Below are 26,528 nucleotides of genomic sequence, written 5' to 3' on the forward strand. Positions count from 1 at the left end.
AGGGCTCTCTTCCCAACAGCCATTCACTGTGTTGGTGATTGGAAAGACCGTGGACTTCACTATCAGCTTCCCCTCCTCTCTCTCCTCTTTTCTCGTCTTCTTCTTCCAAATTAGCATTTGTATGCTTGCTGCTGCTTCTCTCCTCCCATGTGAGATGTGGCAGAGTGTGCTAGCATGAGCAGGGCTTGTGCCTAACCACAGACCCATGTCTTGTGAAGCTGTGACACTCAGAAGATGCCCTGCTTATTCTCTCACTGGCTGATCTCCATGTCTGGCAGTCATGCTGGGAACCTGCCTTCCTAGACCCCAGCACACCAGTCAGTGTGAAACACACGTTCCCCCCAGCACTGCCAAAAAATGGGGTGGTGTCTGCACCCAGCCAGACTTCATATGTTGTAGGGAGCACAAATAATGGGCAAGGAGGTCTGAGTTAAGTCTAGATAAATCTGCATCCCTGCCATTGAGCACTCAAGTGATAAATTCCTTATAGCTGTCTACTAGATCAGGCTGTCTGCAAAGGCTGAGTCTCCTTTGGCTTATTGCTGTGATACCTCTTGGAGATATAAAATCCCAAAAGCACTGTCTTCTCCTGAGGGTGAGATCTCATGGGGATCTCATGGGAGAGCTGGATGTCTCTTCAGTTGTCTCCAAGTACCAAGGAGATCCATAAAACATTAAAGCTGTTGCAGTTCTCACTAATTTCTGACAAGATATGTGCAAGCATGGCTACCAAGGAGCTATATATAAATATTCTTTTCATGTTTGCTTTTGACTTGCAAAGGGCTCTAAAAACACAAAACTCCCAGGCCCATTATTCATTTGGATGTTTTTTTGCACCAGTAGATGAGGAACACCAAACAGAAGCACTTGTGCTTTTGCCAGAGACTTGCTGAAGGCTCCAGTAACGGGAATCAAGGCTTTTGGCAGACTTGTACAGGAATGAGTGAGGGAGAGAAAGGTGAGAGATGTTCCTTTTCTGCTGTGCCACTCAGCCTCAGCCCCTCTCAGTTTATCACAGGCCAATTAAGATATATGTCTGTGCTTGACTGTGCTCAGTCTTAATAAGACTGAATGTGTTAAAAATCCAGAGGGGCCAAGAAAATGCAATAGTCTTGCCACTTTTCGTTTTATCCACAGTGTCTTACAGAGCAGCCAACACCTACGCTTCTGTTTCCAAAGAAAATCCCAAGCTAAATAAAATGAAAATGGATCCAACCCAAACCACTGGATTTTCCCCATGCAACATAATTAAATGAAAACATTAAAATTCGTTTACTCTCTTTTTCTAGTCAGTACATTCTTCTTATACCCATGCTCAAACATCAGTCCAGCAAACCTAATATTTATAATTATGTCCTTCCAACTCGCCCATCCTCTTTAAAGTTCAAGTATCTCGTATGAGTGAGTCATTTGTCCACCCTTTCGAGAGTATAATAATAGAAATTCTTTAAAGCTATTTGTTTTCGGCACGACGGCATTCCGATACGATCTAAGAATCAGAGACACCCTCCAGTCCCACGAGGACTGGGGAACAGGTTTGGCTAGAAAAAAGTTTTCCTCATGTGATGGGCACCCTACCAATCACATAGCACTTTCCTCAAGCAACCTGGGCTCTTTAAAGCCCAGCAGAGGTGGGAGAAAGGAGCTTTTTCAGCTTTGCAGGTGGGTCAGGATTTCTGCTGGAAAGCACCACGAGAAGGGAGGGGTGAGTGCTTTGCTTTGGCCATCATCTTCCTCCTAATAAGGCACATGAGCGATAACTGTCTGTTAGGAGAAAAGGAAGCTTTTATGTTTGATGGTTTATTTTAGTCTCTGGGCTGTGTTTAGTATGTGGGAGTCTGGTACCTGGATAAGGTTAACTGCAAAAGATTAAGTATTTCATTTTTCATACCTCAGGCTGCACCTTCTCTATGGCTGTTTTAATTTGTTTCATAATTTTTCTTCTAAAGACTGGGGAGGAGGGAACTGGAAAATTAAATTTGTTGCAAATATATCTGAGTGTTATTCAAAAAAAAATAGTTATAGAGAAAGATGAATCCTGTAATTTCCCCTCACTTGTGAAAATAGGAACGGCCAAAAAAAATTCCTCTTGTTTTGGTTGTGCTGAACTAATGAGGGAGAGAGGAAAAACTTACCTCCCAGCTCTATTTCCGAGGTAATTATGCCTGAGGATGATTTACCAGCCACTCCACTGTTCACACAGGCTTCATTTCATAGCAATCTCTTTCAAAAGGAAACTTAATTAGTCTCTGACCCTCGCTTGATGCTGAGTTTTGTTTTTGCTTCATTTTTCTCCCATGGTAGCACAAAATAACTGGCTGGCTCTTCCTTTTCTGAGTGTGGTTGACTCCTGGTGCACAAGCTGTTCTCTCTCAGATGCGGCTACATTCCGGGTCATGCGGAGGGATGGGGAAAGTCCGGCAGGGAGGGAGGAGTGTGTGGTTTTGTGTGTGCACTGAACGCATTTGCTTTAAAATAAGTAAACAAAAGTGAATTGACACTTGCAAAGCATTTGGCTTCTTACAGTAGAGTCCAAACAATTCATCAATAACATACTTAATTGCATCTTCTTAAAAACTCTATAACTCTGAAAGTGTCCAAAGCACTTGAAAAATACCTTTTTTTTAAGCCCCTAAGGGGCTAAATTTTCCACTAAAACAAATTAAAAAAAAAAAAAAGTATGTTTATTGCTGTCTGGCCCATCAAGCCTTGATGCATCAGAACCTACAGTAGTTCAGGGTGTGGGCAGGTCCGTGGCTTTCAGAGGCTTCCCGTGGCACCGGCACTGGCACCGGTGTTGGCACAGTACCTCCAGCAGCCGTTCCAACCTGCTGGCTTCCCTCCATCAGCACCCCGGCCCCAGCCCAGGCATCTCATTCCTGCCTGTAGAGAGACACTCTTCATTTGGGGCCAGGTGAGGGCAAGGGGCAGGAGCTATGGTGACCAGGCTTCTGCGCCAGAGGGGTGTACTAGCAAAGGGCAGGTTTCTGCTCTTGGTTTGCTTAGTTGTGCTTGAGTGGCTTGGACACCACCAGCCAAGGCGTCTGAAGGCTGCAGAGTCTGTGAGTAATAAAACAAATGCATCTCTTGTCTTTGTCACCTTACACCAGGGGATGAGAATTCAACACTCTGTGCAGGGACATTGAAGTAAAGCAGGATAGCAAGGGGTGAGGTGAAGCCCCTGCAAGTGCCACCACCATACTGAGAGACCTCCAGGAGCAGGGTATAGAAACAAATGATGCCCACAGAACTGTTTTTGGACACCCCTTGGTCACAGTGCCATGACCGCACCATGACAATAGGCACAAAATGCAAGGCAATCAAAGTATGACTCTCTTCCACATGGGGCAATACCAAACTAGTTCTTACCCATTAGCTTTTTTTGGCTAGGGATAGAGTAGGACTAGACAAAGCAGGGGACTTTCATCTGTAAGGCTACTGAAATCTTGTCCCAAGGAGGGTGTGGAGGCTTCAGAAGATCAACCAGCCCAATGTGAGTGACGGATGCACAACAGATACTGAAATCTGCTTGAATCCAGGGATTGTTGTGAGCAGGGCTTCTTTTGAAAGCCTGCATGTGGTTGTCACCTAAAATACAAGGGCAGAAGCCAGCCTCTGCAGAAAGGATCTTCCTTTTTGGCTCCCAGAGTCATGCTTCAGGTCTCACAGGGCCACTATGAGTAGAGTAAGGGAGGAGAGGTCAAGAAATCTACAAGGTCATGGAAACAATGAGTCTGTCCGCAACTTGTGAAGCAACAGGTAAAGGCAGGGCTACCACTGCCCCTGGGCTTTGACAGGCTCAGCTGTACAACCATGAGTGTCAGGAGTGTTTTGGGAGTGTGAGGGGAGAGGTTGCAGTCTGGGTTGTGACCAGGGTGTAAGGAAGAGGAAAAAGGACATGCTGCAGGGGGGTGTAGCTTTCTGTGGTACAATGGGAGCAACAAAGGCCTTTCCAAAGCTGCTTGGAGCGTGGCGCAAAGTCTGTGGTAATAATAATTGAATTCCTAGGTGGGTTCTGGCTAAATTTTAAGGTGCCTGGGAACCTTGCTGAGGAACACTAGGTCCATGAAAGCTCAAGGCTGAAATCCCAGGACCTGGCCACCTGTTCGTATGGAGATTTTGGAAAACCACAGCTGAAGCTCCAGTTTCCTCAGGTTAGGAGTCCCAGGAAACAGTATTTGGGTTGTAAAGCTATTCTTAGCCAGCCCACAAAGAAGGCTCCTCTGCCTCCAAATTGATTCATGTCTGCAGGCAGGAGCTGCTGGCAGCTGTCTCTCTAGGAGCTGGGAGGAGGACTGCCTGCCAGTGTCACATACCAAGGGTGGCTGTGAGTCATACCTGCATGTAGCTTGCCTCAGGCAAGCTGGCCTCATGCCTCTCTATTCAATGCACCTGTGTCAACTGCTGTGCAAATTGATCTTGCTTAACACAGCTTACCTCTGAGGTGTGAGGAGCAGGCAGCAGGTGGAAAGCCCTGGATCTCCCACAGCTTCTCCTCTGGGGCTTGTTGGAGGGTCAGCTCTCCAGCTGCCTGGATGTTTTCATGGCCTTGAAGCACCTTCTCAGTCTCCCATCCATGATGCCAATACTAGGCCCTTCATGACGGAGAAGGGCCCAGACAAGAGGTTGCCACATGTGGCATAGGGGAATGAAGTGGACACTGAGAAACGGACTCCCTCAGTGCTGATCACTTGGAGGCAGTGGGAGAATTCATATAATGTGGCAACATCACAGCACTTCTTAATTTACAGGTCTATGGTAAAGGCTTTTCCTTCCCTTTTCCTCTTCCCAGTCTCTCCAATTCCCCCATTGGTCTTAGGTAAGGTACTGGAGAGCCTTAGGTCCTCTAGAAGCTTGCCACTCTCCAGCTGATATCTGTGTGGTGGTGACTGTGTCCAGCTTTCTTACAGCTACAGTAGCCTAGGAGATGGGCTTGCCCCAGGAGAAGAGACTTGCATGCCTGCAGTAATACCTGCACAAGTAGAGGCAAGACCAAGTCAGGCTCTGCCTGCCAGGGAGGACAAGAAAGCCAGCTTGTGGGGAGGCAAGCACATGGGCTGGGTGGACAGCCTATGTACAAGATGTGAGTTCTGTCATTTCACTGCAGGGAGGAGACAAAAGGAGGGAGAAAGAGATTCCTGCGATGTTAAAGAAAGGGTTGTGACTCCTTAATTCATGCTTGATGTGACCTGTCTTACTACCCACATGGCACACTCAGCCCAGCTATCTACCTGGCACCTGGAGCAGACCTGCTTTTCCATGTAGTAGTCTGAGTTCACATGCCTGCATTTGGGCAGGGGAGCTTTCCTTGCTTTTTGAACTGCTCTCTGACTTGTCATGTCTCTTAGCTGATGATAATAAAAGGCTTTTCTAGAATCTCAGGAGTTTGCAGCATGAAGATCCATGAGCCAGGCAGTGGTCTCTACAACTTTCAGATGAATAGAGGACCAGTGTCCATCTCAAGTTTGACAGACTCTGCAGTATTGTATTGCAGACCATATGTGGCCAAACATTGCTCAGATCCAGATCTGACCTGTGAGGCAGTTTTATGTGGCCCCTGGGCATGCTGGTTGATCAACAAGTTGGTAGGGACTGAGATTCACGTTGACCTCATGAGCCTGCCATTTTCATGTACAGAGCCATACAGCTTCAGGTGTATTGGGCTGGCCTCCAACCAAATGACTAAGAACAAGAATGTTTTCTTACCATGGAAATAATGGCCATCCCCACTCACACTATCATGTATAAATACTTAAGCACTCTGATGCTGGTATAATGGTGAGACCACCAGATATCTCTCCATGCCCAACCCTCACACTACTGCAGAAAGGGTAGTAAGAAATTCTGGTTTCCCCTCTGTCACTGTTGAAAGTCCTGCCTGTCCTAAAAGGGCAGCTGCTGAGGAGGCTGAAGGTGGCTTTTTTAGAGAGCTTGCACAATGATCTCTTCCTCAAGAAACTTCACTTAATTGACACCTATGTCTCATCTTATTTTCCAACAGCATCTTTGAAGAATCCCAAAGTCAGTAACCCCAGCAAGAGAAGGCACTAGTGCAGGTACTCTGGCAGAAGAGGGATGTTCAAGCTGCTTTTCCTCTTGTCTGCTCAAGCTGAGCCCACTTCAGCCTCTCTTTTGCAGCTTGTATTTCCTTAACCATCCAGCAAATGCAGCTGTCCCGGGATTGGGTATTTTTTCCCTCCCCCTCTCCATGCACACACTCACTCCATCCCTTTGAAAGAAGGAGCCCGTTGGTGCTGGCATCTGGGCTTGTTTCTCCAAGAGGTCTCACACCTCTGACTAGTGCCTTTATGCCGCTCCCTCTGGAAAGGGACGAATTCGACACTGGGCACCTGGCCTCAGCCTGCAGGATATAGCGCTCTCAGGAATTTGGGGGGAATGCTACTTGGCCCAGCTCCCATGAGCCAGCTGCAACCTGAGCTGCTCCCTTCCTCTCTCGCACTTGACTGGGAATGGGGGGCCCATCTCCAGTTCTCAGCATGGGTGGGAGGTGGGACTATCCTTAGCAAGGTGGTGCTAAGCCATGCACCATAGGTATGTGTGTGGGATACTGCTAAAGCACCATAGTTACCAATTTGGTCCCATGGTAGCGCTGGCCAAAATGAAACAGCCAGTGGAATGGATAGCAGACCCTTGGGTGAAGCTGGTTCCTTTGGCAGAGGAACAAAGTGAGAGCACTGAACTTGTCCCCTGTCCATCTGGGTGTAGCTGGTGTTTCTAGCCAGGTGGGAATGCAGTGCCATGAGATGAGGTTTGCATGGGTGCTGTTGAGATGATGGAAACCCCAGCCAAAAGGGAACCAAAGACACTGGCTGCCCCCAGAGTGCTCTCAATCTTCTGTAGTTCAAGTGTCAGGAAGAGTTTGAGTTACCAGTTTCACACCTAAGGAAGTTTCTTCTCTGAAACTACTATGAAGCATGGGGTGGGAGATGTACAGACAGGCTGGTAGGTTCTGTCTGTCCTTCTCCTCAGGCATAATCTCTGTTTCTGAGTGAAGCCTACTGTACTGATCTAACTGAAGACTGTCTTTGATTTTTCCCAGGTTGCATGAAGAATTAAAGATGGCAAAAAGTGATGATGGTATACGCATCTTGCAGGGTCTATTAGTCTTTGGCAATGTGGTCATTGGGGTAAGTGAAGTGGGACAAGTGTGGATGAAGGCTTCCTTCCCGTATGACGCTCCTTAAAACAGCAGTTCCTAGCCATGAAATCTCTCTTCGTGTGTGAAGTCTACATATAAATAAAGTGTGAGAAGAGAGGTAAAGGAGACCTGTGCTAGCTTGAGTGGGGAGAGGACAGCAAGGAACAGCAAGGGCTGATCCGTAAGACCGACATGAATTCTAAAGGAACAGCCCTTGCTGCTGACCGATATATTTCCAGCTGCCTCCCTCCATATACTGAAGGGAAAGGTTGTGTTAATTCTTCCGTAACATTGTCAGTTTCTAAGCCTGACCGAAATAGGTCTAGGCTGGGTGAGTTCTGCGAAGATATAACACAAGGGCTTGCAGAGTTGGGCAGAGGAGGAGTTGAGTAGTTCCTGTTTGGCAGTAAACTGAATTTAACGAAATGAAAGCACTCTCCATCTTTTTCTGTCTCTGTTTTTCCTTTGTGGAATCTTCATCTAATGGATTTCCCGAACTTGTGCTTCTCAGATGTGCGGCATTGCCCTGACAGCAGAGTGCATCTTCTTTGTGACCGATCCCCATGGTCTCTACCCTCTGTTGGAAGCCACAGAAAATGATGACATCTACGCTGCTGCCTGGATTGGCATCTTTGTTGGCTTTGCACTCTTTGCTCTGTCTATCCTTGGTATCATTGGAGTCATTAAGTCCAATAGGACCTTGCTGCTTGTGGTAAGTGTAGCAAAGTTTGCCCACCTATTGCTGTGAAACTGAGAAAAAAAATGCTGCCTTAGCTTCTCTGCTCACTTTGACAGTCACCCCCTGAGCAAATACAGCTTTTATTAGTGACAAGGAGCCAAAGGCTGTTCTTGTTCATGGCTGTAGTGTCCCACAAGGTGAGGGAATTAATGGTGATAGCCACAACGGAGGTTTAAGCTGACTGACTTGACCCTGACCTTGCCCTGAAGCAATGTAGAAACACTTGTGCAATCAGATATAACTGGGATGTGGTTTAAATCCTTGTTCCTCCTCATCCCTTACTGCCTTTCAGCTGTCATATACCATTCAGTTTAGGAGCTGATATGCAATGATTTCTGTACAAGGCACTAGCATATGTTAGTATACCAAATATGAGTGCAATCAAGAACATTAGACATCAGCAGGCAGGCAGAAATTACAAGGGTGGGGACAGAGAGCTTTGGATTAACCAAGGACAATGTTAAGATGTGAACAAATCTCTGTACAATTTCTTACTCAGTCCTTTGGGTTGGCAGTGACAAAACTTAATTGGTGCTTGCATTAAAGAAGGGTAGAGTTGAAAGCTTTGGAATCATCTCTCTCTTGGATTAATGTGGGAGGGCAGGGTATATTTTTAAACAAGAGTCGCTTAGAGATTTGAACTCTTGTGCCAGGGAATTTGCCAGCAAACAGCTGAGGGAAGAGAATTCCTTAACTCTGAATTTTGGTGCCTTGGCTGAAACCCAAGTCTGTAGTACAGGGGATAAGAGAGGGTGTAAGGGGCAAAAGCTGGAGTAAGGAGGAAACAAATGCCTTGAATCTAAGCAGAACATTACAAAAAGTGGGAGGAGAAATAGAGACATGAGAACTCCGAAGGAATTATGGGAAAAGTTAAAGGGATTGTGCTGAGAAGGGAAGAAAAACAGTGAGACAGGCTATGAGAGATGATCTTCAGGATCTGTTTTCATGAAGGATCTCTGCTCACAAAGTAGGAGTGCTGAGGAAATCTGACGATGCAAAATTGGGAGGATCTGAATTACATCCTAAACTGCACCTTTTGTTTCCCCAAAGTGCAAGCTTTCCTGCTAGGAATGAACAGTTACTTGCTGCAATACTCTTAGCTGGTAAGTGGAAGAGGGAGGCATGGCACAAGCATAAGTTGCCAATGCGATGCAAGAAAGAAAAGGGCAGATGTTACTCTAGGACATACCAGGCAAAGTGTTTTCCATAGAGGCGGGGTGCTATCAATGCCATGAGGTTTTGATGAACTCTTGTCTGTGAGAACAATTCCAGTCACCTTCAAGAAAGCAGATTGCAAACTGAAACAAGCACAGGGAAGGGCTACATGAATTTTCAGGGGCATGGAGAGACTGGGACAGCCTGACCTTCTTTGGCTTGAGCAGGGTTTCAGGCTTAATCTTGAAAAAAATTGCCTGTTTCTCCAAGAGCTAACTCTGCTGTCTGTCACCCACAGTATATTATTCTGATGCTGATCACTTATGCATTTGAAATGGCTTCTTGCATCACAGCAGCAACTCACCGAGACTTTGTGAGTATTTCTTTCCTTGTATATTCATGCAACAGTGCTGGGAAACACTGCAGTTCTGAGGCATACAGCAGTCCTGTTCAGTGTAGTAAGTTGCCTGTGTGGTGGTACAGTATAAACTCAAACAAGTACTACTTAGTTAGAATAAAACCCCACATGTTCTTTTTAACATAGTTTTTCAACATTTTAAAATGTTTACAACCTTGTAGTCAAGCAAATAGTAGCGTAGGTTAGCTGAGTCATTAATACAGTGCTTAGTCTTTCAACTACAGACTGATTAATCTATCATGGATGCAGAAGACAAATCTTCAGCATTGCCCCAGGCAGTGTTACTAGTGAGGGAGAGGTTACATGAGTTACTGGAGATATTGGTAGGATGGGAAATGACTTGTGGTGCTTTAGTTCCAAGCAGCATATCAAACCTAACCCATAGCTTCTGCACATCTCCTGTGAACTGACATCTGGTAGATCCTGCTTAAGAGTCATGCTCAAGATATCTTTTTTCTCCTGCTCCTCAAATCCTGCTCTTTATTCTCCCATGCGTAAAACTGGGGGAGAGGCAGCATTCCTGTTCTCCTGCAGGACAGTGAAACAAGCAAACAAACCCATCCCAAATAACCTTTTATTTGTTTTACAGGACCACTTACTACCATAGTTCCCACATTCTTCTCTGTTCTTTTTTTTTTTTTTTTCTGTAGCTCACTCCAAATCTCTTCCTAAAGCAAATGTTGGAGAGGTATCAGAAGTCAGAGACAGACAATAACAATGACAGTTGGATGACTAAAAGGGTTACAGAGACATGGGATAAACTCATGCTTCAGGTAATAACAACACTGAAAACTCTCACTAATTACTAAATGCTCTGCAGCCCTGGAATTTCAAGTCCCCTTTGGTAATAAAGAGGACAGCATCTGCCTTGAACCTTAGAGAAAGTCCTGCCACACTCCCTGTTTTGTTCATTTATCAGATGGCAGACTGTCAAAGGCAGGCACTCGAAAAATCTCTTCCATAAATCTTTGGTTAATGCCTAACCAGCCATGTGCAGGGTCCAGTCATGTGTACGGCCATGACCTGCACCCATAAAGACCATTCCTTTCTCTCGCCTTGCAGAACCAGTGCTGTGGGGTGCGGGGCCCCTCCGACTGGCAGGAGTACACGTCCGCCTTCCGCACCACGCACAGTGATGCCGACTTCCCTTGGCCGCACAATTGCTGTGTCCAGGATGCCCGAGGGTCTCCTGTCAACCTCGATGGCTGCAAGCTGGGAGTCCAAGGCTACTATAACAGCAACGTAAGATCCTCTCTGTTTTTTCTAATTAACATATGTTGGTCAAAAGCGCCTTTCTGGAAGGGAAGTAAACAGTGAATAGCTTTCATCCCCCACTATAAGCTGCAGGTGTTCAAAAACTTCCTGGAGGAGAAGCGATCTCTATAGAGTCCTGGTCATGTTGGTGAACACAGGATGGGTTGTGATAAGGTTTAGGAAAGACCACTGTTAAGAAAACTCTCCCAACGCCATCATTTGTAAGATGTGGCGTCTCCAACATGTAGATGGATAGAAGTTAAATCAAACTTAGCCCAAAGATGAGCGCATATAATATGAGTAAGCAAGTTGACAGTTTCCCTTCTCAAGGTAGAGCTTTGCGAGAGACCAGTTTGTCCTGTTCCAACAGATTACTGGGTCATGAGAATCAGCTGCCTCACTAGCAAGCATTTCTAGGTGTCCAATCTTCCAAATTTGCCTGCAGCTTCTTGCTTCTGGAGGTCGACTCTGTTTGCTGTGTTTGGTTATATACACACACTTAGCAAGCGGATGGCATAGGAAGTTGTCCTTGAAGTGTCCTAGATGGGTCCACTTTGTATTTGGAGCTAGAAACAGAAATATTTGGCAAGTAGATGGCACAAGAAGTTGTTCTTGAAATGTCGGAGGTGGGTCTACTTTGTATTTGGAGCTAGAAACAGGTAGGCTATCTGCAAGTTGTCAATAAGCAGTGTAGCTCTGGCTTGTCTTCTTGAGACCCTCTGAAGTACCTAAATTGCAATGCCACCTCAGTCTCTCTCTGAGATAGTTAAGCTTGTAGCCTAGGGGTACAAGCTCAAAGCTAGTGTTGATTAACTCATGGTTGTCTTACAGGGTTGTTATGATGTTATTTCTGGGCCAATGAACACACATGCCTGGGGTGTTGCCTGGTTTGGTTTTGCCATCCTCTGCTGGACTGTGAGTACTAAATATTTGCCTTTATTTCCTCTTCTCTTTTTTTGCTACTCCACACCCAGCTGGGTGGAGGTGGATGATGGGACTGACACATTTAATTTAAAATGTCTGCACATTATAGTTATTCACTCATCACCAATCTGCCTGTAGCCTGTTGCACTAACAGAGCTGCATTTACAAGTTCCCTTCCATTCCATTCTGATTTCCACAGGTGAGGAGCTGGATGGCCTTCCAGCCTGCCATGGCCTGCTGCCATCTCAGCAAAACAACACAGCAAACACAGCTTGCAGATGGTTGTTTGTGAAGGGTATTGGATCATCTAAGTAGTAATCATGACAAGTAGTTCAGTTTTTAGTTTGAAGACTTTGTATGAGTATTTTAAGTATTCAGGGTTCAGCAGCTTCATGACAGATAATCCCCAGCGAGCTGAGTGATCCAGTCAAATAGTTATGGCTGCACACATTTTCTTTATTCACTGTGAAGTTTCTGTGCAGATAAAAAGCTTTAAGCTTCCTCTGCCTGAACGGACTTCAATTATCAGCAATTTTTGTTGCTCTTTCCTACCAGTAGGACTAAATAATGCTGGGGGAGAAGTGGGGAGGAGGAAATGGGGAGCAGAGAAACCTAATAGTCTTGTTGTTTCAGTTCTGCGTTCTCCTTGGTACCATGTTCTACTGGAGCAGAATTGAATACTGATGGCCCAGTGTCCTCAGTGCTGTCGTGAAGCACCATGTGAAACTGCATTTGTTCATCTCCTGTTCCATTCTCCTGGTGCCATGGAGGATTTCAAGTTTTCCCACTACCTCGCCCCTTCAAAAACTTGACACACACAGCTGATGACTACCGGAAAGAATCTTCTTTGCCCCTCATTCTGAAGCCTTCATGCGTCCTGGATGAGGCACAATCCTATCACTGTGCAAGCAATCCTTGGAGCATAAGATGTGATCTGATTTGTTCTGTGATGACATCAGAAAAGAAGATGTCCATATATGCTTGCTTCAGAAAAATTTCTCTCTAAAACTGGGTTGAATGAAAATCCTAACACTATAGGATCCAGCAAGGGCTATGTGAGCAAAACTGTAACCTCCTGTGACCAATAAAGACAGATGCTGAAAGGGAGAAGACTACAGACCTCTCTAATATATTTTATTGTTCGATTCTGTTCCTGGTGTCTGTCATGCCTTGCCTTAGAATAAGGCAGATTCTCTAAGAGTTTACGTGTGTCAGCAGTAAAGATATGTCACAGATAAAAAGCCTGTTGCTAGTCAAGCCCAACAAAAGGCTAGCTCATTCCTGAGCAATATGCTGCCTATATTCAAGCCTACCTCCTGTCACTGATGAAAATACTGCATGTACTCCTACCTTCAGAAGTGCCAGTCCAGAAAAAACTCCTCTTGCTAACATACGACTCCTTCAAAAAGCTGTTACATACTTCACACAAGATTTCACACATCTACAGACTAGAATTTGTGCAGAATACAAGGGGTCCTGTGCTGCAGTTGGCTTTGCAATAGTGCCTGCCCCATACCCTTAGATTACCATACTTCTTGCTTCTGTTACTTGCATGTATATGATCACATCCCCTGTGTACTCCTCTTCCAAATCATCACATCAGGTGGGACGAACAGCCAGTAATGCCAATGAGTAACTCTTGTGAAAAATGCAAGCAAGGAGCTAACTGAACCAAATCCAGACCTTGCATCAGCAGTTACAGTTCTTACTCAGTTCAATAGAGGCTATTTACTTTGGCCAAGACTGATCTGGTGTCTTTCCTAGTCAACGCTCCAGCAGTTTCATGTGTCATGTGAAATATGCTCCTGTATAGAGTATTTTAAGGCAAAGCCTCCCTCCTAAGGCATACTGGTTCAGGTCCCAACACTTGCCAGCTACTCTGATTCTTTGTTTTTGTATATTCACCAAAATACTAATTAAAAAGAAGTGGAAGTGATTTTTTTTTTTTTTTTTTTTTTTTTTTTTTGTGATGAAATTTTGTATTTGGGAAGGGAAATTGACAAAGGTTTGTACCTGGGCCACCTGTGGCAGTACAAAGGCAGGGTTTAAAGTCCTGGAACCCTGTCCTGAAGTTCAGAGTGCAAAGCACTATTATGTATGGTGCTACAGAAACTCTGTAGCTGAACAGTCCCTTGTCAAAGTGCTGGAAGACAGAAAGAGGCAGCTATGAGGGTGAATAGCTTGGGGAAGAAACGGGTCCCTGCAACGCAGAAGGGCTTTTCTGTATGAGTGTGCCTTCAGAAAGGAAAATCCCCATAGATCAGCCACTCCTCTGGTTCAGTGGGATGGTGACTCTCTTGGAGACCCTGGACTCTCAGCAATTTTCATACCTAAATTAGTCTTCAGAACTTTTTTGTGAGACTCAAGGCATGGATAGACTATGCAGACTGTGTGTGTCAGTGTTATTGATTTGGTTTTGAAATGAGGGAGGGGGAGTTTGATGGTAGGGCTTTTGTGTGTGTCTATGTTGCTCAAAGCTACAGTAATACCTAGATCTAAAGAAATCTAAAGAGAATCAGTGTCTGCCTACGTTAGGCAGCAATAGCAAAGACTGGGTGCCCTGCTGCTTGCCATGCTGCTTGCTGCTTGCAAATCCCTGCCAACAGTAACAGCAGACAGGAGAGAAATGGGGGAGAAAAGACAGTGCAGGCACACAGCCTCTGTCCCTGCCTGGCCAAGCCCCTCCAAAAACTCCGCTGTCAAGGCAGCCTTCACGGATAGCTGCACCCCTTCAGAAAGGTCTCTTGCTCAAGTCATTTCTGAAACAACTGGCTATGGGACTTTCCAGAGACTAGCAAGGCCTTCTGTATATGGATGTGGCTGGAGTTGTGGCCTGGAGAAAACTTTAGGACCACAAAAGTAAATAATTTCAAATATTATTTTCTTCCTCTGGTCTTTTGCTTCAGACACAGAGGTCTTTTCCTTCTTGCTGCATCTAAATGTGGTGTGATTGTAGCACTGTGCTCAATATAGGGAAAAAGTTGCAGGATTTTGCAGAAGTAGAGGAACTGAGACTGCTTTGAAGAGACTATTGCAGTATTAACCGCTCCAACCAGTTGCAAATTATAACATTGACCTAATGCATAAATGGCAACTGAACCCAATTAAGCTTGGGTTTTTCAAATTTTCTTTGAGCTTCTTAAGCCTGTCTCTCACATTGCAGTTTATGGTTTATGTTTTAAAAAAATAAAATCTGTAATGAACAAGTGATCCAGGCAATGGTACATCTATGCAGAAGTGCCAAGCATGTCACAATGCAACCAGAAAAACCCAGTTTTATCCACCTGAACTAAAGAGGAAGAAGACTGGACTGAGGGCAGAATGATGTTGAGCAGGCTCATTAAAAATCCTGCACAACTTTTTCTGGTTTTTCAGCTTCTGAAGGTTGATTCCAATCTCTGCAAGTTCCCTACCTGGGATGCCAGAGGAGGGTGAGGAAGTGATGGAGACCAGGACAGGAATGTTGGTGAATGGGTTTATGTGTTGGATGAGGCTTTTAAAGAAATCCTGGTCATTCTCAGCTGTTTGAATTACTGGCTGAAGGGTATGGATGTATGTGGCGTTCAGAGCAGGGTATATGCACAGATGCATGGAAACTGCTGGACTAAGACAGGATGAAGAAAAAAATTCTCCAGGTAGAAACTGTGTCGTTTGTTTGCAGATTTACTCTGTGTATTTCTTCTCTGTAGGTGTGACTATTCACAGCTCTCTCCTGGCTAAAAAAAATAATGTTTCAATTCTCCCACAGAGTTGCCAACTACATTTTTAGATTATTAATTTATTTTAAAATTCCCAGCTCTGAGAAATCAGAGTCTTGCTGAGAAACATCCTCTGCTCATACTTGACAGAGTAGCATAGTCTCCAAGCCAACAAGAATCTCAAACCCTCAGCTGCTCCTCTCCCATATCCACACAAACATAACCTAATGTCTTTCACATCATTGAATGTTTGTGACTGACAGTACTGAAGATCTCTGTTCCTTCAGGCAATGGGGCAATGTGCAGCTGCCTTTGTGTATTTTGTGCCTTACTCCCATTTTTCCAGCAGACTTTCCTACCCCTTCCTCCTTTGCCCTCATTTGTTGTTGTTCTTCCTCATGAGATCTCTTTGCCCAGACTCTCTCAGTTCCTATTTCTCCCTACCTTGCTGGTTCATCTACCACATACAATGCCCACTATGTGCCGTGCTTGTATTTGACTGCCCACCTCACTGTGAAAACCAGCACCAGGCTGTCGGTGGTGTTTGCTGTCCTCTGACTCAGAAGATTTATTCCCCATCCTGTTCACTGCCCTGGCGTCTTAAGTTTTTCACATTCCTTACAACAGTGACACGTGCCAATAAAATGTTCATTGGGACCAAGTATGACCTAAAACTAGCTCATAAATGAAGCCTCCTTTTTCCACCCTTTGGCAGCCCTGCCCTCTGTGGCAACTGGAGAAAGCCTCTGCAACGTGTGGTATGCTGGGAACCTCCTGCAAGGACTCTTCCTGCCATCTCAGGCATCTATCTTTAGGAGATCTGGCTGCATGAGGAGTTGAGGATGACTGCTGAGGGTTTATCCTCAACAGGAAAAAAAAGGTGGGGGTGTGTCTGACTGTGTTAGCTTGCATGCAAGGTGAAATTCCAGGATAGGCAAGGTCATCTGCAGTTCTGGCACATTCACTAGTTCAGATAAACTCTGCAAGTGAGCCAAGTGACGGGCAGTGAGCTGCTCTGGACACCCAAGGCTGTTACTGACTGCAAGTCAATACAGGACTGGAAACCTTCACTGTCTATTTTTTCGCAAAGTAACGCTCACCTTTAGCAGGTTACTGTGGCTGGCACAGGGCTGGAGAAGTTAAAGCCAAGCCACTTCAAATAATCCCTGCAAATAACTAGTTTAGTCTTTTTACATCTCTCTTCTGCCTCCACTGTCTGACCCTTGGTGTTTAAAGCAAATTAAAAGCAAATTATCTCACAATACAAACAAAACAAAACAAAACAAAACAAAAAAAGAAAAAGAAAAAAAGAGTAAAGCAGTTTGTGAGCACCTGTTTTTTTCTGATCTTTTTCTTGACTCTTATGAAGAAGGAGGGAAAGAAGTTACCTGATATTTTTCAGATTGGTTACTATGGCTGGGTTTTGTTGTGTTTTGCTTGGCTTGGTGTTTGGTTTGGGGTTTTTTTGCTTGTTTTTATTTGGTTTGGGGTTTTGTTTGGTTTTGTTTTCATTTCTGTTTTGTCTTTTTCCTTTTCAGGTTTTGCTTATCTGGAAACTTTCTGTGTTTAATAATCATCTTGTGTGTTATTCTCCTTTCTCCAGTGCTGGTTGTTCCCATGTTCTTGTTCCTTGTAGTTCATTTTTAAGCAGCTACTAAGTTTTCTTTGAAGTCATTTCCTCTCACTGAATTCAAATCTTTCCTGGTCTTTTCAGATAAGGGATTTAAATGACAGATATGTGCTCCCTGTAGCAGGTGTGCCATAGAAGAAAGCACGTCCAGTTTTAAGATTGATCTGGACTCAAAGCGCATGATTTGATTCCTATGAATTTTCTGTTTGCAAAAGGCAGTTCATCTCACACTGCAGTTTGCAAAACAAGACATGAGAAAATAGCTACCTTTTGTATTACAGAGTGAACCAAGTGTTCTCGTTTTAACACTCACGCGCTTGCTAACAGGGGCACCAGGACTTGGCCAGGTCTGAGCTTCGCAGCTCCGAGTCATTTCTAAACCTTAACTCTGAAACATCCTTTACTGTTGCAGTGAGACATGTGCTCTGAAAAGTTTATTCTGCTCAGATGGAAAATGAACTCAGAGGTCTTACTGCCTTTCTCCATCTTGGCCATTATGATCCTGTACTTTTTGCTCCTGTCAATGCCTTGTGCCAGTTTGGCCTAAATATCCCCCATCGGGCTAAATTTCCTTCCATGCACTGCATGCCTTCCCTTTGCTGCCAGTTGACGTTTAGCTCCATCCAGTGGGACGCCAACTAGACATGTCCTGTGTCCCACAGTTGCTGGGCTTCTATGTTACAAGGAGGATGCATGAGATACTGGTATCAACTGCTCTTTGGCGCTGGATTGAATTATTTCCTGGTTAACAGCTAGTTTGGGAACTTGCTTAATCCTGGTTTTGGCTTTGCTGAAAGTATCCAAGATGTCACAGCTGGTGCTTCCAATACAACCTACACAGATCCTTGTCCTCAGCCAGACTTTCAAACTCATAGTGATGGGAAAAGCAGGCAAAAGGAATTGGCTGAAATTGTCTTCAAGCACTTCCAAGTGTTTAGGCACCCTGATCTAGATCACAGTACTGAGTGGAGCACAACCAAGTCTGCAGCCTGCCTTTTGCTTGATTTTCATAACCATGGGAATGCTGGGGAACAGTGTGAGATTTTCCTCTTGCCTTATGGCCAACTCACTGCTACACTCTATGGCACAAAGAATACAAAAATACTTTTCTCATACTGCACTAATAATTGGCGATGACTAACAACAATTACAGAGGTCAACAGACATGGTTTTCTCTCCTACTTTGTGTGCTGGTTGCCATGGTTGTGCAGGAAGCACAACGCAGGCATTTTCCTAAAGGGAAATTGAAGTCATGAAGGAGGTAGGAAAGGGAGTAAAGCTCTGAATTCAGCTGCTGAGTAGGAAAAACCTAATGATTCATCTGTTTTTTAGGGAGAACAAAGAGCAGGCTGAACTGCAGGTATGCCCACCGAGGCTACAACCACAAGAACCCCCTCTCTTTTTTTCCCCCGAAGGATGGAATAACAAACAGCTGCTAATAATATTCATTTCCATGCTACAGCTCAGAGATTAGATCAGTGAGGGCACTGCGAGAATCTAGAGAACCAGGAAACTTAATAATTTTTTAAGTTCTTACTTGTCCTTTACAAATCAACAGAAGTGCATGCACATAGCACCAAAAGCTTCATAATAAATTCTCTTGTTCCAGCTTGGCTTCCTCTCTACAAACATTGGGATCCCAAAGTATTTCTGTACTCTGCTCTGCATTGCTCTACATCATCACAGGCAAGGCGGAGATCTGCAGGAGACATGCTAAATGGGAGGATGTGGTCGTGCATCACTGAAACTTCAGCCTGGAAGAATTAAAAATTGTAAGAAATTACAATTTCCCTTGGAAATTTTAAAGTATTTCAGATAATGGTAATTCTACAGAAGTCTCCAATTCCCACTTCATTTTCAGAGCTGCAGAGCAGCTGCAGCCCTCATAACCTGCAACCAGAAAAGTGTGTGATCGGGCCCTGAACTTCATCCCCATAGTCAAAACCCAGACAAACACTGCGTGGTGCTCCGTCCACCTACACAGTAAAAGAAAGGCTCAAACTCCACGTCAGATGAACACAAATGCATTTTCAACATATTCATAAACCAAATCCAGGAAAAATAAAATGCTTTAAAACATCACTAGGGCACAGGTCTGTTTTTATAAAAACTCCAGTTTAATCTCATGGCTGAGATCTGGCAAAACTTTTGTGTGTGTATGTGTGTGTTTTGTTTTTTCTTTTGTTTTGTTTGGTTTGTTTTTGTTTTCTTTTTTTCTTTTAAGCTATAAGGCACAAAAGCAGGCAAGTCCACACAGAGAACAAAGCTTAACAAAAATACAATCCATCAGATCTAGCAGGAGAAGTAATCACAAACCAAGGCCAGTGCGATGGGGACAGTTCTTTTCACAGTCTCTGACTTCCGGCCCTTCCCTTTGACCTGATAGCAAAAAGTATTTCAAAGGGGACCAGTGCCTGCAAGAACAAGATCTAAGATCTGGGCTGCTGCATGGAGCCCTCAGGAAACACTTGCCTCCTGCCATCCTTCCTTTGCTGGGCTGTTAGTGTCCTGCTCCATCTCCAGTTGAACTCAGTGGTAAGCTTTCCATTCCTTGCTTGGAGCAGAATTAGTTATCACCAAGCCTTTACATTGATCAGGAGCAAGCAAAAGCTGAAACAAATTGGAATCAGATACAGCTTCTCCCCCACCCCTAGAGATTTATTTTTTCTTTTTCTAGAGATGGAGAACAGTAAAAGTGACAACTGCAAAATGTGGACATGCCTGAAAGGTAATATATGCTCCAGTAAATTGTTTGCATCTTCAAAGATTTCAGAGGGGAGAAGCTTGTGGTGGAAAGCTAAATCAGTCCTTGCACTCTGGTCTCCCAGAGGACATGTCCTCTCCCAGGACATGATCAGCCTTAGAAAGGCAGATTCAGGCCTTCTGGCCACCATAGATTAGCCAGAATTCAGTAGCTTCCCCTCTGCGGGCAAAAAGCCAGTTGATCTCACACCCTTTGCACTACAAACATTGCAGGAGAAAACAGTTCCATGCATCAGCCCAAGTTTCACAGACATGCAGGATTCTATTTAGGCAATTCCTTCATTTTAATTACATTTCCTTTTTAATATATTTATATAGAAAGTTCTTTTATATATATATATATATATATGTATAAATTTAACACAATATTCACCACTACAGGCATTTCAGAATTCATAAAGAAAGAAAAAAGATTTTGATTGCACCATTTGAACTCTGGAGGAGGGAAAATGTCACAGAGCTTAATCGATGCTCTCTAATACAGACCTAAGTTCCTTTGAAGTTCCAAAGGTTAAAAAAAGAAGTGCTTCAGTCTTTCTGAAGTGATAGCATGGGATGGACAGCCCAGATGAATGTGGTTTATTAGGTAAAATACAATCTTAATTTCTGTTTACTTTCCCATCAATAAGGCAGCTCCCACATGAGCTAACATTATCCATGTCCCTCCTTTCTGTCAGAGGATTCCCATTTTTGCCAGCCCAACAATTTCACTCTCAGCTACGCTTAACAGAAGCTGCACAAACATCCTGACTACATGGGAAGAATAAGTGAAATTTAGTCACTTGTTTCCCATTTGTAAATGTCCACAAGGGACACATGCTGGTGATACCACATCATGATTGAGACTGGGGCAATCTGCAAACTTGGCAATGGCCTTCACACTCTTCACAGTCTCAGGAGAACCGTAATGTACTGCAGGGTCCCTGAGATGATCCTTGCAGAGCTGCAAATGATGTGACAGTCTATTTAGAAAGGTCCTTTCCATAATGTCAAGAATAACTGACTTATCTCTCCTGTACACGAAACTTCAAATTCTGGGCCAAACCCATCTCCCATTAATCTGATCTACCACTCTCCACGGCGCTTCACAGAAAAAAAATCTGCTACTGCAGGGTGGCAGAGGACAACCTAATGGCTCTGAAGCAAAGATGACATCAGGTCTGACGCTGAAGCTGCCCTCAGGAATGGCTTAGTAAAGTTGCATCGCATGAAGTGCCAACCACATAGCCAGCACCATTCGATGGGAGATGGCTTCTGTCTTCTGGTTCTGATCAACTATCAAGCTCTGATTCTTGAGGAGACTGCAACTGTCAGTATCAACATGGATCCGTCATCAAGCATTAGAGATTCTGCAGAAGTCTGAGTCTAGAGTTGGGAATGGTGACACCTGTGCAGTGGTGCACCATGAAACTAAACAAGTTCTCTCAACTCTGCAGAATCTGAGGCTTTATCTCAGCGCTCCTCATCCAAGCCCACTTGTGACCACAGAGCCACAGTGATATGACTGCATTAAGCCCACTTCACGAGGCTCTCAGAAGTTTGATGCCTCAGATGAAGGCTGGAGATTAAATTGCAGATAGACATGAGATTGAGCTATGAAAGAGAGATGTCATTACAGAATCTCTGCTTAATTAAGATTCAGGACCTGGATCTGAGTTCGAATTCTGAAACACCCTTGAAACGTACAGTCTGGATACAGATTTTAGTGGAGGCTGTTCTTTAATATTAAGTAAAGACTTCTAATAATTTTCTCTTGCAGGAGTTTCACCACTTATGCCAAAAGCACTATTACTTACAGGAAAGCTGTTACAAGCTGAGACAGTGTATTATATACAAATTGCCAGACCTCATTTCTTGTTCATAGATCAGCTTATATGAGAATAAGGAGGGGAAAAAAAAAATAGTTTCAAGGTGCCCAGGTTTCATCACATTTTCTTTTTCTTCTGATACATTACTTTGTGAGCTTCGCTGGCTCCATTCCAGATGCTTTGGCAGTCATAACTTCTAGGAACTGAGAGAATATAAATCCCTGTCCAAAATAAACTATTTTGTTGACACCAAAAAGGCCTGGGCATCATTTCCACAACTTTTACTTTCTCTAAAGCCTTACCATAATACCTCATATCGCACCTTCCCAAGTCATTCATCATTAACCAAGCCATGGTGGTTAAAAGCTTTCCCATGAGGCAGTAAAAAAAGCATTTGGGTGTCATGTAAATGCAGCACAGAGCCGCACTGATCATGAGGAGAATGGAGGACTGGCAACTCCCTTGTTTTAATGGGAGGCTGCACAGGCATCTCATGGTCTGGGAGGAGGATAATACAATTTTCATGAAGCTGAGTATTCTGGACCCGCCGTCCACGGCTTGCCCAAGTAAAGCATAGTCTGGCATCTGTGAGAGAACATGGACCCAAACAAGAACTCCAGGCTCTCAACTGGTTTAATATGACACTAATTAAGTGACACAGTCAGTACAGATCAGAAGCTCGTGGGTTGAGTTTGCTAACAATTTGAAAATACCAGTACTTCAGAAAAAAAAAAAAAGCCCTAAACATACATCCATTGGGAAATTCTGATTGGCCCTCATTGTGGCGGCTATAGCACTTCCTACCAGATACACAGTTACTGCCCAAAACGTTCATTTGAGGGTCTACAGACTCAGACATCTCCATGAACACTATTACAGGGACAATCTCAGTTCTGGTAGCAACACCTGTGTTTCCAGTCTCCTCCATAGTCACTAGTGACACAAACTGCAGAGACAGCATGGGCTGTACCTGAATTTGCGATTGCCCACGTTGAGATGGGCAATAGATGAGCCTGTGTTGAACACGGAGTTAGAGGTTTTATAAAGGAAGCTTTAATTCTATTCCTGTGGCAGCTGTTGCTTATATGAACGTGTATTTGCCTGTAATAACAACAGCCCTTCAGGAGAGAGTTTAATTCACTTCAAATCCCCCTCTCAGGATACTGTTCATGATCTACTCTGCAGTCCCAGAAATCATCCTTTTTATCATATTCTCAGTCAATCTTAAAGCACTGAGGGCCAGGGAGGTGACAACCAGCCATGCTCTCAAAGAAACAGTATAAAATCACAAGGAGAGCAAGTTTAAAGGAAGAAGAAGCACCTGGGGACATGCCACACAGTGGCAATGAAGACCAAGGGTCAAAGATAGGTCAGTCAGGGTGCAAGGGGGCAATAGCCCAAGGACATGCAGATCAGAAATTCCTCTTGCTTTTCTTTGCTGTTGGCAGTGTGGAAGACAGCTGGAGATAGTTGCAGAGGTGTCACCTGGCTTTAAGCAATGATGAAAATGGTTGATACCGGCCTTTGTTATGACCATATATTTGCTTTCATTGGTACCAGACTGAGAAGTCTCTACCGCTGGACACCCAGCTGCACACTCATCCCCCAGCCACACAGATCTTGTCTGCTCAAGGAAGGTGTGGCTGAGAGCAAAAAACTCATGAGCAGGACTTGGAAGACTGAAAGAACAACTGGGCGTTTCCTGTCCAGCTGCTTTCAGTCCAGCCCTAGCACATGCTGGAAAGAGCACATCTTTGATGCAAGGACAGAGCTGGAGGCAGCGCCTTCAGGTTGTATGTTTGTCACTGGAACATCCTCGGGTGTCTCACACCCTGTGTGATTTGCTCATGCCAGCTTCACCTTTCTCTTGAATTATCACCAGCCTTGTGCACGGTTTATTTACACTGTCTAAACCAGACAACCACGATCCTTCACTGGTGGCTGGGAAACAATGGAAGGAGGTCCCAAACATCTGGACTTACCTCCTTAGCAGATGTACCCCTGCACCCTGAGCTGCAACACTTTGGAACAGTGTTTCCTCCCAGCCCTGTTTTCTAATTATACTGAGAATTATTTTTGCTTTTTTTTCATAGGGAAGATGAGACTTTCACAGGGCTTGTTAGACAATATGTATGAGGAAATGTAAGTTACCTGGGACTGGCTTATCAAAAAAAGCAGACAGTGAGGGACTAGGCAGGGGTGAGAAAAGGAAGGAAAAGCAAAACAAAAAGACTATGACCCTCCATAGCAAAATGCTTTGCAAGAAACCATGAAGGATTCAGGTCCATCTTGCACAAAATAGTTATAACAACAGCAAAATGGCAACAGAGTTGGTCTTTGACACTCCCATCACATCCACCACGGAAAAGGAATATGAGAAGCAGTTGCTAGTCAATCTGCCTCCCACTTCGTCCATCCAGAATCACAGAGCGCCTCTGGGGCTGGTAAAAGCAGCTGGTAGAGGTCTCCAGTCTCTGGCCATTCTTGGGGATGGTCATTTTGTTCCGCAGCGTCACCCCCTCGGGCGTTGTCCGCGAAGTCTCAGACAGATCACCACAAATGGGGCTCAAAGAGGTGGTCTGAGTGGGGCTCCTAATGGGTGATAACAACACCCTGGAGTCTGCTGAAGAAGAGGGGTGGTCCATAATGGGGAAAGGGGGACTGAAGAGAATCAGACTCTGGGGCCTCCCGGGCCTAGATCTATAGGAAGGCTTGGAGAACCCCGATGGCCTCTCCATCTTTGAGGACTGTGGGTTATCTCCAGCAGTCTCCCCCTCAGAGGTGCGCTTTCTGCGCAGAACAGGGGCATCCAGAGCAGGATAATGACTGGACTGAGGTTGCTCCAGTGGAGAGCCAAGACTGCTGTGCCAAGGACAAGCTGAGTCCTTTTGAGCTGGGTCACTGTTTTCTTTCTCTGCTTTGGCTTTTTTCTCTGTCAGTGGGCTCTTGGGGGTCTCCAAGTGGCTCCATGCCCCCCTTTGAGTCTGCCTGGTGGCCTGCTTAGTTTCTGCTTCCTTCTTCTCAGCTGTTGGAGCCGCGTTCTGAGCCTGCAGGGGCTGGGGGATCTGGGTGTACTGAATCTTGGGGGGTATCACAGGCACTGCTCTTGCCTGGCACATCTTAATCATGAAGGAGGTCCTGACTGCCGACACACTGACAGGGGCAGAGTTACGGCGGCCAGTGGTGGCATGGGCCACTGCCAGGTAATCCAAGTCTAGATCCACATGGGCATTGAAATGAGACGCCCATGGGATGCCTTTACTGGCAGCAGGGCAAGCAGTCGGTAGGGATGGGACAGAATCGCTGCTTTTTACTTCCTTCTGCCCACACAGGAGGTTCCTGGGGGCAGAGGGTATGGGCAGGCTCTCGAATGTGAAGAAATCTGGGGCTGGAATGAGTGAATCCAAGTTGAGGGATGAAGGCCTGGTCTTCACTTTGCGAGGTGTTTCTTCACTTTTATTACTCAGTTGTGCCTCAGTGGCTGAGCATGATGCTTTGATAATGGTCTCTCCTCCCAGGGCAGTGTCCTGAGACATGGATAACTCCTCCTTTGTGTTCTTCACCTTTGAAGAGCTGCCTGGGCTATTTTGGTATGGTAAAGACAGCTCAAGCTTTGAGTTCCAAGGGTTTTCTTTGCTCACATCCACTTTCTTTTCCTCTGGAAAAGAGATTCTAGAGGGTCCTTTTTCAGCTGGTGCTTGGTCCCTGCTGAGGGGGTACCTCAGGTCCTCAAGTTTTAAAGATTCTTCTGGAGGATTTCTGCCATTATCATCTTGCTTAGCATTGCCCAAACTAGAGGGAGAAATGGATTGTGTTTTGGGCAGCTCACAAGTCACTGGCAGAATGTCACTACATGGTTGCTGGTGGTCACTGGCATCTATGAAAGAGAATGGGATAGTCCACAGACTCATTACTGTGTCTTTACTGTCCAGGGAGAGGCTGCGACTGAATCTTGGTCTAAGAGAAAGGCCTGTCTCTGCTCTCTGGCTTTGTGGCTGAAACTCCTCTATCATCTTCTCCTGTATATTCTTAAAAGTAGGGGAGTGGAGTGGGCTTGTAACCCATTGGTGATCCTCCCATGGCTCCACGAGTTCTAAGCTCTGCACATTATCTGTCCAGGTATCCTCATCTTCCTGGTCAGCAGCATCATGGGTTCTGCTAACAGCATTGCCCTCCTTCAGTGCCTGGATTCCAGCTCCACTCAGCACCTTGGAGGAGAATGCGTCCCTCTCATCAGCAGTCATTATCTCAGGCTTCCCTCTCTGAGTCTGGACTCTAGTAAGATCATCGTTTTCCTTCTGCATCTGGAAAGTGCTATCTTTTTCTCTCCCTAACTCTAGACATGTTCCTTTGGAACATGAAAATCCATCACTTGGGGCAACCTCATTAAATTCTGATTGACTATGAAGCTTCCAGTTCAGGGGAGGAGTGAGACATTCACTCCTGCTGTCAACCACAGGGTGGTGGTTCTTTGGAGTGGCTGTGCCAGTCGGAAGAGTACCCAGTTTGGGTAGGGCTGGAGCACAGTTCTGCTCTGCAACCACATCAGACTGGCAATTGTGGAGGCTGTCTTGTCTTTCCGTGCCAGTGGCACAAAATAATGGCACCTGGGTTGTCATTTGTGATGTTCTGCTTGCAGATTTCTGCTCAGACAGTGTTGGATTCTGCCCTCTGTCAGAGGAAGAACTATCTGTTTGTACTGAAGAAGAGGATTCAGAAATTAGGCCCCTCTTGGGGAGCAAGAGCTCCTCTTCAGGTTCGATAATTTTCAGTTCCTGCTGTATCTCTGGCCACAGCGGTTCTAGAAGGGTATTTGTAGGGTCCTCTTGAGTCTGAAAAACATAAGAAATGCCATGATCTGGCAACTCACAACTTAACAGTAAATACCTCTCCATTTTCCTCAAACAGCCCTCTTAGAATAGACAGGCTCCTGGATGAGCATGCTCATGAGTACAGAAACACAGACACTGCTACAAGTTC

The 26,528-nt window shown here is 45.0% G+C and overlaps 2 protein-coding genes across 6 annotated transcripts in view; one reads left to right on the plus strand and one right to left on the minus strand.

Moving 5' to 3' along the window:
- The first annotated feature begins 1,550 nt into the window (after positions 1 to 1,550).
- On the plus strand, positions 1,551 to 13,585 carry UPK1B (uroplakin 1B). 4 transcript variants are annotated; one of them, XM_065850558.2, is made up of 9 exons: positions 1,551 to 1,705; positions 6,002 to 6,056; positions 7,061 to 7,148; positions 7,671 to 7,871; positions 9,352 to 9,426; positions 10,122 to 10,244; positions 10,534 to 10,713; positions 11,557 to 11,640; positions 12,283 to 13,585. In XM_065850558.2, the coding sequence occupies exons 3-9, from the start codon at positions 7,080 to 7,082 to the stop codon at positions 12,331 to 12,333; spliced, it is 783 nt and encodes a 260-aa protein (XP_065706630.1). In that variant the 5' UTR covers positions 1,551 to 1,705; positions 6,002 to 6,056; positions 7,061 to 7,079; the 3' UTR covers positions 12,334 to 13,585. The 4 variants fall into 4 exon arrangements, with proteins under 4 accessions (XP_065706630.1, XP_065706621.1, XP_065706640.1 ...); XM_071809312.1 differs by having other exon boundaries at positions 1,619 to 1,662; XM_065850549.2 differs by lacking the exon at positions 6,002 to 6,056 and having other exon boundaries at positions 1,552 to 1,705.
- A 5,488-nt stretch (positions 13,586 to 19,073) lies between these two features.
- ARHGAP31 (Rho GTPase activating protein 31) overlaps positions 19,074 to 26,528 on the minus strand; it is a 61,431-nt gene continuing 53,976 nt past the window's right edge. For both annotated transcript variants that reach the window (XM_065829226.2, XM_071809323.1), the window contains one exon: positions 19,074 to 26,380. In XM_065829226.2, coding sequence (XP_065685298.1) covers positions 23,936 to 26,380 — 2,445 coding nt within the window. In that variant the 3' untranslated portion in view covers positions 19,074 to 23,935. The remainder of the gene's footprint in view (positions 26,381 to 26,528) is intronic.

This window comes from Patagioenas fasciata, chromosome 1 (assembly GCF_037038585.1).
Source record: "Patagioenas fasciata isolate bPatFas1 chromosome 1, bPatFas1.hap1, whole genome shotgun sequence".
Classification (NCBI taxonomy): Eukaryota; Metazoa; Chordata; class Aves; order Columbiformes; family Columbidae; genus Patagioenas; species Patagioenas fasciata.

What these genes read in the sequence shown, in the direction of transcription:
- UPK1B (XM_065850558.2), top strand. Translation starts at nt 7,080, where the DNA reads ATGGCAAAAAGTGATGATGGTATACGCATCTTGCAGGGTCTATTAGTC. An exon ending in TTGGCAATGTGGTCATTGGG is followed by an intron (nt 7,149 to 7,670) that starts GTAAGTGAAGTG and finishes TGTGCTTCTCAG; the next exon opens with ATGTGCGGCATTGCCCTGAC. An exon ending in AAGGCTACTATAACAGCAAC is followed by an intron (nt 10,714 to 11,556) that starts GTAAGATCCTCT and finishes GTTGTCTTACAG; the next exon opens with GGTTGTTATGATGTTATTTC.